The sequence below is a fragment of the Panicum virgatum genome, chromosome 3N (genome assembly GCF_016808335.1).
Source record: "Panicum virgatum strain AP13 chromosome 3N, P.virgatum_v5, whole genome shotgun sequence".
Taxonomy (NCBI): Eukaryota; Viridiplantae; Streptophyta; class Magnoliopsida; order Poales; family Poaceae; genus Panicum; species Panicum virgatum.
The window spans coordinates 8043901-8061844 of NC_053147.1; the positions used below are offsets into that span (position 1 = coordinate 8043901).

The 17944-nt window shown below is 42.4% G+C and overlaps 1 protein-coding gene and 1 long non-coding RNA gene across 8 annotated transcripts; one reads left to right on the forward strand and one right to left on the reverse strand.

Moving 5' to 3' along the window:
• The first annotated feature begins 1908 nt into the window (after positions 1 to 1908).
• LOC120664100 lies at positions 1909 to 4784 on the forward strand. Of its 2 annotated transcripts, XR_005670729.1 has the most exons (3): positions 1921 to 2482; positions 3614 to 3697; positions 4180 to 4784. It is a non-coding gene; the product is annotated as an uncharacterized LOC120664100 (long non-coding RNA). The 2 variants fall into 2 exon arrangements; XR_005670728.1 differs by having other exon boundaries at positions 1909 to 2482; positions 3614 to 4782.
• Positions 2584 to 12735, reverse strand: LOC120664098 (DNA repair protein RAD51 homolog 2-like). Of its 6 annotated transcripts, none has more exons than XR_005670724.1 (14): positions 12556 to 12735; positions 12343 to 12456; positions 12072 to 12221; positions 11410 to 11513; positions 11248 to 11311; positions 11013 to 11068; positions 10484 to 10564; positions 9507 to 9572; positions 9280 to 9371; positions 9081 to 9197; positions 8276 to 8419; positions 8136 to 8186; positions 7225 to 7964; positions 2584 to 6760 (listed from the first exon to the last, which is right to left on the reverse strand). XR_005670724.1 is itself a non-coding variant. In XM_039943102.1 (12 exons), the coding sequence occupies exons 1-12, from the start codon at positions 12637 to 12639 to the stop codon at positions 8164 to 8166; spliced, it is 1095 nt and encodes a 364-aa protein (XP_039799036.1). In that variant the 5' UTR covers positions 12640 to 12735; the 3' UTR covers positions 2592 to 8163. The 6 variants fall into 6 exon arrangements, 1 of the variants encoding a protein (XP_039799036.1); XR_005670727.1 differs by having other exon boundaries at positions 4991 to 6760; positions 7225 to 7259; positions 7423 to 8186; XR_005670726.1 differs by having other exon boundaries at positions 4991 to 6323; positions 6628 to 6760; positions 7225 to 8186.
• Between the last annotated feature and the right edge of the window lie 5209 nt (positions 12736 to 17944).

Here is a 17944-nt window from a genome sequence, read left to right on the forward strand (position 1 = left end):
TGCATGTACCAACCAATTCAACCCAAAACCTTAAGCTGATGGGAAGAGGTGGACAATTCATTTATGCTTCAACATTAAAGTCCATGAAGTATTAATTATATCATTTTCATCCACTCGAAGAAGATATCTCGCTTGATGAATGTGTGTAGACAATCATCCAAAAGACTATCTCCCATCTTATTTCTTAGCTTAATTTTTGCTAAAATCAATGACCAATTTTAAAAGATTATAAACCATATCATAAATCTTATTTCTCTCAATTTGAACTAGCTTAACTGAGAGATAACCATGATTGGTCAGACATTTGAAGTTGTTCCCATGTCTACTATCACCAATATAATTATTAATTTGTAATTTGAATTTGATCAAATCTAAGTTAAAGAAGTCATTAGGGTAAAAAAGGGCTGGCTTAGGGTATGCCACGGCATACCCTGGCCACCCTTTGGGTCCGCCAGTGCTTCCATATCCTTCTCTTCATTGTAGTCATCACCCTGCACATGCTTCTTCTTATCACAGAAATAATAAACAAAAACTATGGATTTCACCGCACTGGTCTACAGGTCGCGGCGCCGCGCCAGTCTTTCTAGTACCAGATTAGATTAGATGGGAGGAAGCCGTCATGGTCGAAGGGAAGGGGGAGAGGAAGAGACGCTTTTGGAGTAGCCCACACGCGACACATCAATCACGTACTGTCCCTACCCCGACCTTTACCACGCCAAAATAAGAACAGCTGACTAAACAAAACCTTATATGTGCCACTTGCCCAACCAACAGGAAAACTATGGTTTTGTTTGTGGACATTATGGTTTGCAGGTCACCTCACCCCACTGCCCATCTGCGCTTTATCTACCTCCATGTAATTGATTGATGAGCTCAATTGAGTAAGACGCTCTGGAAACGACCTTGGAGCGATCATAAATATTATTAAACACGAGATGCTGTTGCGGCTGTAGCCTGTACTTTAGCATCTGTCCACACCTGCCGAAAATAGTAGGTGTCGTGTCGCTTCTATGCAAACCCAGCAGGGTCGGTCAGGTGGTTAAAGATATCGCTTGAGCTTGGGCAGCCCAGAACAGTCGAACACCATGGTGCTGCAACTTGCTCATGGCAACTTGCAGCCGGTTGCTTTGCCTTTAGATGTGTGTGGGTGTTCGGTCCCCAGCTGCGCCAAAGCCCCGCCCGCCCGGAGCTATCAATGGGGCCGCAAGGATAAGGGCATAAGGCAAGGCAAGCGGCCGTGAGATGAGCCGTATCATCATGCGACAGTGTACTTGTGAACACCTACTATTGTGGGAAAAAAGGTGGTCTCCTATGGCTATGGATGGTCCTACCATAGATAGATATAGATAGATAGGGACCCGCGCCCCCCCTTTAACAACCGCCCAATCTAATTGGTTCACATTTCGCTCTCAGCCACACATGTTAGCTACTAGTAGGCTCTTCTGGCGGCCATACGAACCTTGGACCCAGCTAGTAGCCAGCCTGCCAAACAACTGGGGGGCGTGCCCATGTTTGACTCCTAGGTTAGAAGCTTGCTAACACTTTTTTCGTTTAGGCCCTATTTAGTTCCCACCCATAAACCCTATAAACACAAAAAAAACATCACATCGAATGTTTTGACACATGCATGGAGTGCTAAATAAAGTCTATTTACAAATTTTTTTTATTGATGGGCTGTAAATCGCGAGACGAATCTAATGAGCCTACTTAATCTATGATTTGCAACAGTGATGCTACAGTAACCATCGGCTAATTATGAATTAATTAGCATCATTAGATTCGTCTCGCGATTTACAACCCATGTGTGCAAAAAATTTTAGTAATAGACTTCATTTAGTATTTCAAATTAGTAAGATTTTTTTGCAAAAAAATTTTTGCGTTTACTAAACAGGGCCTTATTCTTTTGTACTAACACATACTATGTTTTGGTCTGCGAGAGCAAGACAACCCAACCTAAAGGTTAGGCCTTCTCTAGTGGTGGGTATGCTAAGTGGCATAAAAGTCTGACAAAGATGGTGGGTGCGATTTTGCTTGTTCCCTCTGTAGTCGTCCGCATTCTTGTGTGGGTCCGTATTATATAAAAGATTTACTTGCCTCTCTCCAGAGGAAGGACTCGCGCGCTGCTAAGGAAACTTCCGTTCCCCATTTACTCTAGATCCCCTTCTTCCTCTCTCTCCGGGCAATCCTACACAAATCAGCTGTGGAATTAGAATACCAGTCATGCAAATCGGGTCCAGGAAGCGTGGATTTGGCGGCGCGCTCGACACCAACGCAGGCAGTGTCGTCGTTGTCATGGCGACCTTGCCGGCGGCACAGCCACGGTCGTCTCGGAGGGAGCAGCACAGCGCGGGGTGATGGCGGTGTTGACGAAGGAGCAGGATAAGGTCGCGGCCTGCGGCGTCGGCGCCACGCCCATGAAAGTGCTGCCGCTACAGGACTGGAAAGACGCATCTACGAGGGAAGGTCAACGGACTCCAAACTGGTAAAGCTCCTTGGTTGGATCCATCTATTGTACACACGTTCGTAAAATTTTCTTGCTAGCAGCATGATGCATTAGGTTGTTACAAGAAGGATTTTCACATAAAGAAAACTAATGGAATAAATAGACTTCATTGAATCTTGGAATCACATGTAGAGCAGAGGACGGAAGTACTGAATTTTTTAGTACAGATTACATAAGAGTAAGAAGCAAAGAATGAAAGGTTCAGATGGTTGAAGAACATAAATTATTTAAACAACATAAACTAATCTTCATTGCTTCCAGAGTCTTGCTCCATATAGTTGTTTCCATATTGTTGCCATATATGCTCTGTCAGGTCAGCCTTCAGGTGACGATGTGTAGACCGATCATGAATAGCAGTGTTTATCTCAAGCATCCTAGCAAACTCATTAATTGCTCCTTGCTGATACTGGATCATTGGAGCAGTGTTTTCCTGATCGTAGTCAAAATCCTTGCGAGCCCCATACGAATCTCGTTCATCCTCTACGATCATATTATGCAATATAATGCAAGCATACATGATCTGAGAAAGTGTTTCGCTTTGCCACATACGGGCTGGGTTGCGAAGTATAGCAAAACGAGCTTGCAAGACACCAAATGCACACTCCACATCTTTTCTTGCTCCTTGTTTCTGAGCAAATAGTTTATCCTTTGCACTTAAAGGCCTAGGTACTGATTTCACAAATGTTGCCCACTCGGGATAAATACCATCTGTTAGGTAGTAGCCCATGTTATACTCATTTCCATTAACCATAAATTGAACCTCTGGAGCTCTTCCTTGCAACACTTCCACTACAACTAGTACATTCATTAATGCATCTAAGATTCATCGCCAGGAAACAACTCCTTAGTGAAAAAGTTTAACACCTTGTCATGACGAGCCTTTTCTGCAGCGCTGAGGTTTGTGGTATCAATGGTCATCAACTGGATATACTCCTTCATTTTATCTAAATTGTTTTGGTCAGCAATGGCTTTAGCATGCTCAGTTGTTGCCAATGCCATTTTTTTCAATTGCTTCTGTCTTCTTAAGCTGAGAGTCATTAAAAATCTGCACCGTTTCATTTGACAGTCTGTCAGCTAAGCATTGTGAACGTAATTTGCTGTTTCCTTTAGGCTTTGCTCTTGATATGTTCCTTCATGAGGCCGGGGATTTGCTGGAGCACTTGCTTCATCAGTATCTTGATTGGAAGAAGAAGTGTAAGCTCCAGATGCATTTAACTTCAGCCTCTTATTCTCTAATGGATATACTCTAGCCCACTTAGGCTGATCCTTAATAACTCTCCACCAGTACTCAAATAGGAATGGCTTTTGTTTGTTTTCACTTTTGTAAACTGCATGGGCTCTCTCCAGTATTTGCTCATCTGATTCACCACTGCCATGTGCGCTTTTCATTCTATGCCAACATGAATTGAACTTTGTAACCTTGGGTGCATTCTTATTCCAATGGCTTTTGCATTGCGGCACTGTTCTTCTACGGTCCTTAGGAGAATACTTGTTATATTCTCTAGTGACTTCCTTCCAATAATGATAAAATTTCTTGTCATTGCCTTTAACTGGATCATTGGAATTGTTCAACCATGCACTTACTAGACGTATGTTCTCCTCTTCACTCCAATACTTGCGCCCAGGATTCTTTTTTCCTTCCTCAGGACTGCTATCACACTCTTCTTCAATTACAGGGCCTCCTTGTACAGGCTGAGGAATAGAGACCGGAGAAGCTGATTCATCACCACGTGATCCACCACCACCTGTACCTCCAAAGAAGAAAGTCGATCCAACTGGAGATGATGGATCGCTGGCCATACCAACTCCAGATGGTTCTTGCTGCTGTTGCCCCACACCTCCTTGATAAGGGAAGCAAGGATAGCTTGAAGATCCAGGATGAAATTGCTGATAGCCTGGTGGAGCTACATAAGGATTGAAGTTGTGTGCATAATGTGGCTGTTGATTGGTTGCATATGGTGGTGGTGGGATATGTGGGGGAAAATAAGGTGGAGGAAAACTATGGTATTGCTGGCTGTAGCCGCTTTGTACTGGTGGGAAATCTGGAGTCGAGGATGGGTTGTTCAAACTTGTGAAGCTAGCAGAGGAAGATGATGGCTCCATGGATGTGGAGAGGAGAGCAGCAAGGAAGAGAGGGGACTGTAAAATTTTCAGTCTCAAATGGAAAATGCGTGTATATGTATAGGCCAAGGAAGCAACGGCTAGTTCGTTTCTTCCAACGGTCAGGCTGTCCGTTGATTTCACTGTACATTTCACTGTATATATATTTGTTTATTTGATAGGCACCGAAGCCCAAATAGTTGGGCTTCGATTCTTGTGTGAAGCGCAGGGTGCTTTTCTCTCCAGTGGTGAGGGTGCGGTTTGGGCTTGATAGGGTGCGGTTTCCACCCACCACTGGAGAAGGCCTTAGCTGACTCGAGGATGAAGCAATCGACGCAAGTGTTTCAGGGGTCCTACAGCCGGATGCTAGATAAAATGTTTTTTTTGAGGGGTCTGCTAGATAAAATGTTAAAAGTAAAGGCTGCGTCATCAGACATAGGAATATGGTCAAATACCTAACTCTACAGCAGGCCCTAGCTAGTGTTTCCGATGAGACGATACGCCATAACGAGAATCAGCTGCGCCGGGGAACAAAGTTGTTTCTAGACAGAATCCAGTCTGCATGCATCCTGATGTTCTTTAGATGCCCGGGTAAAGCTTATGTCGCCAAATAGCAGCGACCGGGTTTATTATTATAATACCGTATCCCCAAATGAGGAAACGCACTAGCAAATATGGTGAATATTTTCTGCCTTTTCAGGGCATGTGGGGGAATAAGTGGTTAGGCCTTTGCAATTGCAAGTGCACACTGTTTCTCCTGGTGCTCTAAAAAAAAGATGACATGTCAATAATGAGTTCCATGGACAAATATGTTGCTTCTAGAGACATACCCCTTTCGTCCAATTAAGATAACCCATCGCAAAAAAGTGACTGGTAGCATTCCATCAAGATCGCACGAAAGGAAGCATTGGACTTTAGTTCAATTGCCAAGCAATCAACACCCGGTAAAGTGATTCCTCCTGTCTACTAACAAGACAGTTCAGTTGCTTCGCCTCAATTGGTTCCCCTAAAACCTAGTTCTATTTCTTTAAGTTCCCAAAAGCAAACACTGTCCCTTCGGTGAACACTAACCTCCCAGCATATGCTATCCATATTAGTGCCACGATGTGCGCAAAAGTTACCCAGGTGAGCAGCTTCTTTTTCAGGAGATTAATAAGGGTGCCCATTCCAGCTAGGAAGGGCGAATAGACGAGAAGAGCAACTCCTAGATTGAATAAGCAAAAGCCAGGCGGAGAAGGATTCAAAGAATTCGTGTGATTTGGTGATTGTTGATTTTTAGAGGAAAAGGAGCCCATAAGGCGGCAACTGTGGGCTGTGGCTCCTGTTCTTTTCTGTGGGTGGAAACAGAAAGCGGCATGATGTGGCGCACACACCATACGAGGTTATCGAGGTACAAAAAATGCTATCGCAAGACGTGGAGGATTGGTATCCCTTCTTAGAAAGTCCACTAGCCCAAACCAAACACACAGGTCAGACCATTATTTCCACTAAATTTCATGGTTCCGTGTCTTATATTAAATGTCCAATCAGGGATTCTATAAGATTTTATACATTATTTAATAGTAATGGATCAGGCAGCAGAGTCGCGAATGAAAGAAGACTGTTAAATTTTCTGCAATCAAGATAACTCAAAGCTCATGAGCAAATTTGTTGTACCTTTGCATTGATGCTAAAGACCAATGACGACTGCTGATCTCATCAGGTACAGGTAGGGTGAAACCTAGAATTCAGAGTTCTTACAAAAGCAAAGTTAGTTAATTCAGTAAAAACTACTACTTTGGCCTTCTACAAGAGTTACAAAAAAAATGTATCGTGGTGATTTTTCTCTTGTACATGATTGCCATTTTTCTTCCAACCATTAACCATGATATCATAGTTTACTAGCATTCTTCATATAGCGTTTAACTTCATTTTATTATGCCCCTAACACAGTTCAGGATTCCGAAAACAAAAGGTTCGTTTCTGAGATCATTGAGCTAATGGTTGGAGGCAAATACATGATGTTTTGGAACAGAAGTATTTACCTTGTTATGAATGACTTTTCTGAACAACACTTCCTACAGAAGGCCATTTCTGATCTCCCATTAATGGTATTTGGAAAGATACCTCGCCTGCAGGATACCAGCCTTGTAGCAGGACTTATGGAAGGATACAAACCTGCGAAATTCCAAAACTCAGAAATAAGTTTCTTTGCAAGAATTGATCTTTACAAAGTAATAGGAAAACTGCGGAGGGTTCACAGAAACATAAGGGGAAAACATTGTATAACTGCCATTTTTTTATGCTCAATAAAGCAGGCAGCAGCAGGAATCCCCTCCCACTAACTGAACAGAACACCCACAAAAACCAGATCTGACATATCAATCAAATTATCTCGAATAGACATCAATCAATTTGACCGGCACAGGTGAACCTTATTCCTATACAGCCCGTAGTATTGCTAAAACCGGATCATCACTGGAGTTAATCACGTTGCTACCATAATTATACATCACTGGAATGATACCTACAGGTGACAATTGCAACACAAAAGAAACTAGGACGAGATATTTAAGACCATGATAATTATTTGTTATCACCTTTGGATAGGCACATACAGAGTGACAATGATAGAACATTACCTGTCTGTATAACTGGACATATGAGTAGTTGAGTACTGAAAGTCAGAAAAATAAACAGATTAGAACCGATCAGTGAATAGTTCAAGCAAAACTGTGAAGTTATCATGCCTTTGGCATCAGTTTTCAGCAAGCTACAAAAATAATACATGACCTCACAGTTTACAGATCATGCCTTGTAAGTGGTTAGACAAATCTTACATAAGGAGTCCTTTCAGACATCCCAATGAATATCTTATTCTTTGTGCTTGTGGTTATAAAGAAGCAGCATTCCAATTTCCATCACCATAACCTCTTTCTTCATTGTTCATTTAGCCAGTGGTACTGGTAATTTGTGGACATTCAGTTGATCTTGAACCTTAACCTGCCAATTCGTGGCATGGTCATTAAAGGCAAAGATTTAGAAATGCTGTTTGCAAAGAAATACTCCCTGCGGCTTGCTGATCCATCTGTTATCACAGAAATAGCAAGATTTTCTAAGGGGGTATCCTTTCTCTAACAAGATGGAGGACAATTCGAAGTTGAATTTGCCCAGGATATACTTAGGCCAAAACTTTCAGATAAACATATCTTTAATGATTGCTGAGTAGCTTCTCTTGATGCTTCTTTCCTTTTCCCTTTTGCACTTCCAGGCTGTGTAACTCCATTGTACATACTTTTGTTTCTTTTAGTTAGTGAGAAAAGATCATGCTGCAGATAACTCCCCCACAGTTCACAGTTTCAGGTCCAAAAACATCCACCACCTGAAGATCATGAATCCATACAAGATTGCCACAGCCAATCAATCGCAAAGCCTTGTTACGACGAGAAAACAGGATACACAAGCGAGACTACTTATGAACTTGAAGGAGAGTGTGCTGAAATTAATAAAATCTATTCATAGTCATTAGACAACAAAAAGTGCAGGATTACACCTGTTCGATACAGTGGCATTCAAATGGTTTATCGAGACAGAACATTTTGCCCTGGAGAAATATCTGAGTTAGAAGGACTTATAACAGGAAGATTGTGAGCTTAACAGGAAAATATCTGCAAAGCAAAATATATATTGTACCTTGACAACGAATTGAGGTTATCTCAGGACCAGTCACATCAATGCCCTCATCACTTAGCAATGTAATGCCTGATGATTCAACAATGAATGGAAATGCTACTGCTGGAGACATAGGTGATTTTGCCATCTTGATGAACCTGTGGCCTATGGAGAACAAAATTTATATAGTTATTTCATTTAATATTATGCAATGATAAATGTGAAATGGTTATGTGATTCGTAAAATCTCAAGTGAAGAAGACTAAACATACTAACAAAAGGGGATTATTTTAGTAACCAATATGACATCTTCAGTAACTATAAAGATTTTGTGGACAGAGCAAGCCTCCTTAGCATAGTTGCAATTCTGTTGCAACGCTATGTGTATTCATATCGTACCATCTTTACAACGTGACATCAGTTTTTCCATACCATTATGCCGCACTACATGTTACCGACTCCCGTAGTGCTATTTTATAAGGTAAAAGAGGCAATGCATTTTTAGAAGTTCCTATGTTTATTTGTGCTTCCGTGCGCTTCAACCACACATATAAACTGATTTCTCAAGTTCTAAGGTAAAAATAACGTGATACGGACATAACTAAACAATGTTTTGCAAATGAAGTTGTGCGACATTTTCTCGTAACAAGACATGCAGCATATCAAAAGGACCAAACCATGAAAAATTACCAAGCATTCCTATGATCTTAATAGGTAGTAATATGATGTGAGTTCAAAAGTTAGTTATGAGTCTTGTGATCCATCAATGGTGGATGAACAGAGGACATAAGTTCCCTTCTATATTTAGGAAAATATCAAGACAAACCTGAATGAGACTCAAAGACTAGGCGGACAGTTACAGCATGAGCCCACTGAATCCCTAGAGCAGCAATAAGATGAGAATCAAACTTTTCAGCACGGTTATTACCATCCTTCCTGTCCACTGCAGATGATTTTGTACAAATACTTCAGTCCAGTTCAGAAAATTGTCTAAAACGTTGAATTTATAGGAATTAAGTCCAAACCTTCAAAGGAAAAATGGTAGCCATCATCACTACTTTGGCTGCGTACTTGGTTTGTAACGATAACTGGAATTCTTGAGAGCTCTGCGATAGACCTGCACGAGAAAAAAAAAGAAGACAAAGGAAGGAAGGAAGGAAGGAAACCAAAGGCATTTCAGCGGGATTAATATTGGTAAACTAGAAATAACATATAGAAAATGATGTGAACATTAAGAGACTGGGAAACCCACTTAAGAAAAGAAAGGGCCCATCTTAAAGGATGTTGTCTGAAACCTGCTGTAGCTTTCTCATTTTCCCTGTTACAGACAGGATGTAATAAAGGTTAGTTCTCTACCAAATAATAGCGTAACTATTCAAGAACTTAACTGAGCTGATGTAAAAACCTAAAGCCTAAACACAACAAGCATTGGAGGTGTAGGGTGCGGGCATGCGGCTTCAACTCTAGCAGCATGAGAATTGAGAAGGCACATAAGCTAGCCATTTCATAGCAACCATGGCCCTTGTTTTGCTACAGCAATAGCAACCTCTGTTCTCAAGGCGGTAAGGCGGACGCCTAGCAAGGTGGGGCGGCTGGACGCCTAGGCGAGCAAGGCGGGCGCCTAGGCGAGCAAGGCGGGCGCCTAGGCGGGCAAGGCGCAAATCAGTGGACGGCGCATGGACGCCTAGGCGTCGCCTAGGCGACGCCTTGAGAACAGTTAGCAACATTAGCTGATTGATATTGAAAGCTTGTCTATTGAGTTGCATGCACCGACCAGTTCAACCCAAAAGCTTAAGCCGATGGGGAGAGGTGGGCAATTCACTTATATTCCAACACTCCCCCTCACGTGGAGGCTCCATCAGGTCTTAGACGTGGAATAGGAACGAGCAGCAATTATTTTATTTAATTGCGCTAACCAGAATTCGAACTCGAGACCTCTGGCTTTGATACCATATTGAGTTGCATGCATTGACCAGTTCAACCCAAAAGCTTAAGCTGATGGGGAGAGGTGGGCAATTCACTTATATTCCAACATTGTCCTAATTAATCAGTGCATGTTGGACATGATGATATTATATGGTCAAACATGCTTCAGTTGAAATTGGATAATTTGACAACCTGGTAGCCAGCAGAAGATAAGCACAAGAGGTCTACAAGAATACACTTCAACCTTTTAAAAAACCAGGTTATTTGAAAACTAGACTAACAAATTTCGTGCTCATAGCTTACAATGACATAAGAGCAGCCATGCTATCAACAATGAGTAACTTCACATCATGCTGAAGAAGAGTAACCTTCATCTGTTCCAAACTGTTGAAAGACAGTAAAATATTGAGAGAAAGAGAGAGAGACAGTGTTAGTAGAACATGTTGAATTTCATGAGCAGAGACCTGAAACACAAGTTCTAAATTATGACTGCACGAGATTGAGCAGACAACAAGCATTTCAAATTTTCAACAGCATGGTACTAGAATCTTGAAGATATTTTGGGAAGTTCCAATCCTTCATGTGCCTAAGAACTAAAATCACTAAATTGGAAATAAAGTAAAAAAACAAAAAAAAATATAGGAGGAACTAGGTAGTTTTAAACAAGAAAAAAATGTGTAGCCAACACAAGCTGAAGAGGCCTCGAACATGGGTGGTTAGGACTTAGGATGCAAACCACGCCTTCCAGCCCAACCAATTGATCTAGGCTCACTTCCTAAATAAAGGAAAGAATGTTGGCAATGAAGCTCATTGATTTCAAGAACAGCTATACCTCTTGGTGAAATCAGCTAAAGATGCTGGTCGCGTCACTAGGATCCTCCCAGCCATCTGCAAAAGATAAACAAGGATATGAAACAACAGCCAAGAAATATCAAGATTGTGAACAGAAGTACAAGAACTGAAAGATATCTTAACAAGGTTCCCTAGCTCTTATTTTTAATGAGAGAGAAGGTTCCCAAGCATAAGCATATCAGAATATGGATTATAGATTATTAGAGTATGAGGACCTTTTGTGCCAAGCCTTCTTGACGAAATATTTGGGGAAAGCTTTTCTGACCAATCTCAATCATCCTACAACATATTAACGGTATTGTGAGAAGGTCGACTAAAGATTAATTCATAAAGAACATACTTGGGAGTAGTAAACAGTAATCAGAAACTTCAGCTACCTCCGTGAAGAGAACTTGGATTCCGTGTCAATATACACAACTCTACCGTCCAAACCTCCACAGTATTCTGGTAATGCTGCTAACAAGGCAAGCTTCAGGCAGAACTGCAGTGTGCAAAACCATAAGGACAGGTTTAATAAACATACAGCACGAGCAACAGAATTAGACAACAGTCAATTAAGTTAGCACAAGATTGGACATCAATTTAACATGCTTGAGATTCTCTCCAGATGAAACAGTATAAAAACAATTGGCACACATACATGCATAAATCAACCCAATAGGTGCATTTTGGATGATAAGCACAGCAAATGCCAATTATATTGGCATGACTAATGAAAGCACAAGGCAAATATTTCTGCAATAAAAATGGTCATAGATCCGTGGCCTCAATCAAGAGGCCTGGTCACTGTCACTGGAATTGGAGTTACGACACGTGCAAGCTCACAATGCAGCGCCGCATGAAGTGTATAAGCAAAGTACATTCCCTTAATTCCTTCCCAATTATGTGTTGTATATCAAGTTCATGCAGGCGCATAGCCTGTGCATATTCACAAACACTTGGAGCCCACATGCATGCACGGAAAATCCGCACATCCACAGCACCACTAACACCACTCAGTTAGAGAATTAAGTGCAAAATACCGGAATCAGCGGTTCACCTGCGTCTTGCCGATTCCCGAGGGCCCAACGACCTCAGTGAGCTTTCCCATGGGGATTCCTCCGCCCAACGCCTCGTCCAACCCGCAGAGCGTGGTGGCCAGCCGCCCGCCTCCACCTAGACTGAAGCGCTCCTCCAGAAGCGCAAGCGCCTGCGCAAGCCGACCACGTAACCGAAATCCCGAAACCTTAAATCGACCACACTCCGCCGAGAGACCCCGAATCTGCGGCGCCGGAAACAGAGCGTAGGACGGTAGGAGGGAGGGGTACTACCGTCTGGCAGGGCGGGCAGGCGGCCTCGCTGACGTGAGCGACGGCGGCGCGGGAGGTTGGAAGGCCGGCGTCGAGGACGGCCATGAGCTCCACCTCCGGCAGCGACAGCACGTCCTGCATTGAGAAGCTCGCCAGCGGCCGGCTACGCGGTCAGATGGGGTGGGGTTTCGGTGGGAGAAAAGTAGGGAGGCGGTGGGGGCGGGAGGGGCTGACCTTGGCGGTGTCGAGGCCGCGCGCGGCGAGGAGGTGCGCGAGGTGCGGAGGGAGACGCATCTCCGAGACCGGCATGTTCGCCATCGCGATCGCCGGGGAAGGTGAGGGGTTTGGGGGAATTGGGGATTCGAAATGTCTTTTGTTTGAGCGCTTATTCTTCTGTCGCCGTTTCAATCCTCCCCCTCTTTTCGGAGGAAGCTGCAAGGAGGACGAAGAAAACAAATGGAGGTCTATTTGGCCCATTTAACGAGCCCACCCACCGAGGTCTACTTGACTGATTGAGGATTTGAGGAAGAGGAGAGGGGACTAGGTGGGTTGGCCAGGTGGGCTTTCATTTCGCTTAAAAAGTTTCTGATACAGTTAGCAAGGCCTTCTCTTTCCCTGGGAGGAGTGGACTTTCTGGTGCACTCCCTTGCGACTTGCGTTCATCAAAACATCAACTACCTCCTTTGTGCGTGCGTGACGATTGGAGGATCGTGTTAGATCTGTAGGATCGTCTAAGAGTAGATCAGAAGGGATTTTTTCATTATCTTACATATCTTTCCACCACCGTTGTTCACCTCACTAGTTCTGTCGGTGGAGGCTGCACACGGGTAGCGACGGTCGGTGCAGACTCCTCTCGGTGGTAGCGCCGGAGTTGGATCGATGGCTGTGACGGCGTCGTAGAAGGCTGCGCCGGAGGTGCTTCCCGCCGCTGCATCCCACCCTCTCTGATCTGATTAGGGTTTTGAGGTGGAGAACAGTGACGGCGGTGAACCTCGTGTCGCGAGCTGTGAGTTCCCACCTCCTCTTTATAGGGCTGCGCGACAAGGGCCCACCAGCCTCGTCTTGGGCTGGCCCCCGATCAGAGCGCGAGGTCAAAGGATTAGTTGGCCGTTGAGCCAACTGATGGAGATCAATTCTAACATTCTCTCCCTTGATCCCACCTTATACTTTTAACTTTATATCTTTTACTTCTTTTCATATTTCGTCATAGATAATGCATAGAGCAGTTTCATCGTCACAGTCAATTGCCGATAGATTCAACAGCTACAATACATGTCTCTGTTCTGAAACAGATTCTTTAACTTTGGGCCCTTTATTGTCCGGAAAATATAGGCTATATCATAAACCCATGTCGACTATGTGTTCTCTCTGTACACACTAGGCGGTAAGTCTTTAATAAGCGGATCCGTAAACACTTGTCTGTCATCTATATTCACAATGCATTTTATCATGATTCCGGACTTTCTCCTTTACAATGTATAACTTTGTGTCAATGTGTTTGGCACCACGATTGTCTCGTTGTCATAGGAGCAAAATACTTAAATGGTTATTACTGCTATCAACCATTATTAACTCCGGGTACAGGTTCCATTAACCATTTTGCCTCGTATCATGCTATACCATATCTTTGCATCACATTGATCATAATTGCTTTATTTTGGAGATTTTCCACACAAAACCTCCAAGTGTGAAAGTTAGCGATAATTGTGGATTTCGCTAAACATTTCACAAGTTCTACTTTTGTACTCACAATCTTTTGAGAGTACTTGATCTTTTCAACTTAGCATGAGGCCGACATTCTCAATTCATTCCAGTGATCTATGTCTGGATTAAACTTTTGCCAAAATAACCTGGATACACAAAATATGTCTGGGTAAGTTCTTTACTTGCGCGCTTATAAAGCTTCCAACAACTGAAGCATATATAACTATTTCCATTTTACATTGGTTTCTGGAACAGTAAGGTTCCCAAAACTATTACCCTTGACGATAGGAACAGACGTAGGTTTACTCGTTTGCATACTTCATTTCTTTAAAATCTTTTCTGAGTATGCATTTCTGATAACCATAATACACCTTTCTTTTATCTAGATGAGTCTCAATTCTTAGAATGAAAACCCATCACCGAGATCAAAGTTTGAGGACAAAGATTCTTTATCTATAATAGCATATTAACACCACCACTAGAAAGTAGAATGTTATCTACATTTAAGATGTGGAAATCAAATTTCCCATTCTTTAACTTTTCTTAAAATCTATTGTCCTCCTCAACCTCTTTAAACCCAAACTTTCTTCTCTTTGCATCTTTTGACACAAAGTCTTACTTTATATCTTTCAACATTCCATCTGGAGTCACATTTGGCTTTGTAGGTCCATTATAACCTACTGTGATGGCTCTTTTAGGAATCATTCCTTTTTCTATGGACTTAACACATGAAATTCTTATGACTTCTTCAAATGAGGTGGAATCGACCTCCATTTGATTTTCTTTACTTTGTATAGGGATGTTGTTGCTCCTTTTTGCCAAATGGTAATGGACTAATGAGATCCTGCATAACAATATCCTTCTTTACTTTATTCATTTTCTTTGAGAGCTAACAACATGTGATGTATACAACATCAGCGCGTACGAGAAACTTGTTGTTCTTGAATCATCGAAGTGGACACGCATTCCTACTTCTCTTAAAGTCTTAGGTCTCTACATACTGTGCTCCCCCAGATTTTGCCATCTTTTGTAAAGATGGTGTATCAGTAAATCTCTTTGTTTGGGTTCCATCTGCTAAAAAACTTTATATGTGCTCTGTGAGCACCATCTTACTATCTTTGAGGGTATTCCAGCATGAATACTGAAATTTACCTATTTCTTTACATAGGGGTATCAGTATAGTGACTGTTGTACTCCACCTGACGGTCACATTCATTCTTTAATAGATCATCTCTTGCTTTCAATACACATTACAGGGGAGTATCTTTTCTAATTGTCTCATATTTCTCCCCCTCGAAATGTGGCTTGAATCTTTCTGCCACAATTTCAAAAACTATTCACAACTTTTGCGAATGAGGAAACTTTTATTACTTCATCCACATGATTACGTCATGCAGAACAAAGTAATTCTTAATTCTTATGGGAGTACCTTTTACTCATTTCACTTTAAGAACTCAACAGAGTCTTTTATTTCATATGATAGTTTTTTTTCCTCATTTCACTTTAAGGACTCAACATAGTCCTTTATTTAAGACCTTTTGCAAGTCACACTCGCATATCATTCTTATCTTGAGGTTCGTATATAACTTTTCAATCTTTTTAAACGCATTGAGTGCTTAATCACTGTGACACAATGGGTCATCACAACTTTCTCCCGCCATGCATGATAAGCACTATGCCAACTTTACCCCGCCATGCGGGTATTATTCCATACTTTTTCTGGACATAAATGCCAGGATTGGCTCGTATTCAGTCATCAAGTTCAGTATTCAGTCATCAAATTCAGAAATGAATCTAAAAATTTCATACACACATGTTTAATCCAATGTTGGTCAAATTAAACACGCATGACTTATACAACTTTGACTGAACTCAAAATGAATTCTACTTGATAGAGTACATAAGAGACATTTCTCAAAAAGATCTCTTATTACTCTATCTTCTTTTCCTTGGATCAATACCCATAAGTACTTTTCATTTCAAGCCATTCTTTAAAGAGAATACACTTTCTCATGTGATGACCTTCTTTCTTTCTGAGTCGCAAGTACTCAGTTCATTTTCTTTTGCCCCTTCAAGAAGCACTACATGCAAATCTTTGTCTGAAAAGACAACGATTAAAACTTTAAGTTCTATTCTATATCACCATTGGGTAGAAATAAAATAATCTTTTACATTAATTCCATATCACCGTTGAGCAGAAACGGAACTAACGTATCAAAAAACTCAATAAACTTTAAAACCATATATCTGCTCCTCAAAATTAAATCCTCCCGTTGGTTCGAATTTAATTAGAGGATAATCAACTTTATTGCAGCGCAAACTAGAAAATACATTTCTCTAGTTTGAGAGCAGTTATTTATCTATTTTCTGAAATTTTTTTGCTTTGAGGCAAAATATTACGAGATACTTTAAACTTGAACCTATGACTCATAAGAATTATAATATGGTTATCATCAATGTTGGTCAGAAAATAATAATACTATAATTAAATTTAAATTTCTCTGATTTAAGAATTATCTTTATGGTTCCAATTGCAAGGACAAAATAATCCTCAACTTTGAGACTTCAAATGGCAGTGTAATGCCAATATCAACTTTAACTTTAAAACAGCAAAAGCTTTTCTATCTTTTGCCCAACAGGGAAAAAGTCATTTAAGACTTTTAGACTATTCTTCCAATTAAATCTTCTCGTTGGTTCCGACTTAATTGAAAGATAGCCACAATATAACAGCGGAAATCTTTTCCTATCTTTATGGTAGTGGAAAACTTTTCTTTCTTTTCTGAAAGAGTACTTTGTACTCATTTTCTCTCTAAACTATCTCGTTGGTTCAAAATTGAATAGAGATAAAAAAAACTATACAAAACTTACTAAAGTAAGCTCTTTAATCATGCTCTTAAAAAAAAATTCTCCCATTGGTTTGAATTAAAATTAAGAGCAACAACTTTGAAACTTTACAGCGGAAACATGAAATTTCTATATTTAGAAGCATTGCTGTACACTTTAATTATGTAAACAATATATATGTTGGTGCAATATTGAATGGAGACCAAATTCTAATCAAATTCATCAACATATCAGTCAAAATGCTTCTGAAAATAGAAGAAACTTTAAAACGTTCTTTACTGTGCAAGAGGCCCAGTCGGCAAAACCGGCCCGCGCTGGACCAACAGTGCCCCCCCCCTGCGCGGCTCCCTTTCCGAGCCAAAAAACAGCCTGCTCGGCCGGCCTGCCAGGGACGCGGCCTGTTTGCGCGGCGCGCTCCCGCGACCCAGGCCGCAACCTGGGCCGGGAATTTGGCCCGCGGTCGGCACCCTCCCTGGGTTTTATCTGGCCCGAATAGCGCCGATCGTCCTCGGTCGTCGGATCGAATCCGACGGCCTAGCACCCTTCTCGCAGATCAAAACCGCCCGACGGCCGGTTTCCCAAAACCCTAGCTCATTATGTCCTCTTCCCTTTCTGTCTTAGCTCTCCCGAGCCGGGTCCGGCGGCGGTGCCGCCGGTGGCTCTCGCCGGAGCATTCGTGAGCTCCGGCCGCTGGCCGATGGCCTGCGACCTCGAGCCCCTTCTGATTCTCTTCTTTTTCTCTATCGCGCTCTCCTCCCTTTTCTTTTTCTTTGCTGCGCACCGAACGGCGGCTGGCCATGGCGGCCCGAGGAGCGGCGCCGGCAAGCGCACTCGCCTGCGCGCAGGCGCGCCACCGTCGAGCGGTCTGGCGTCAGTGCCCCGGCCTGTTCACGCACGCGATAGGGTGGCGCGCCGGCGAGCTTTGGTGGCCCACTTTTCTTTCCCACCGTGCGGTGGTGAAGCACCGCCAAGCCGGCGGCTCTGGTTGCATTCCTGCGCGGCGGATGTTGGCGGCGGTGCAAGCAGGTATATCACGTCGCCTCTGTGTTGCTAGGGTTAGGGTTTGGTTCTTTGA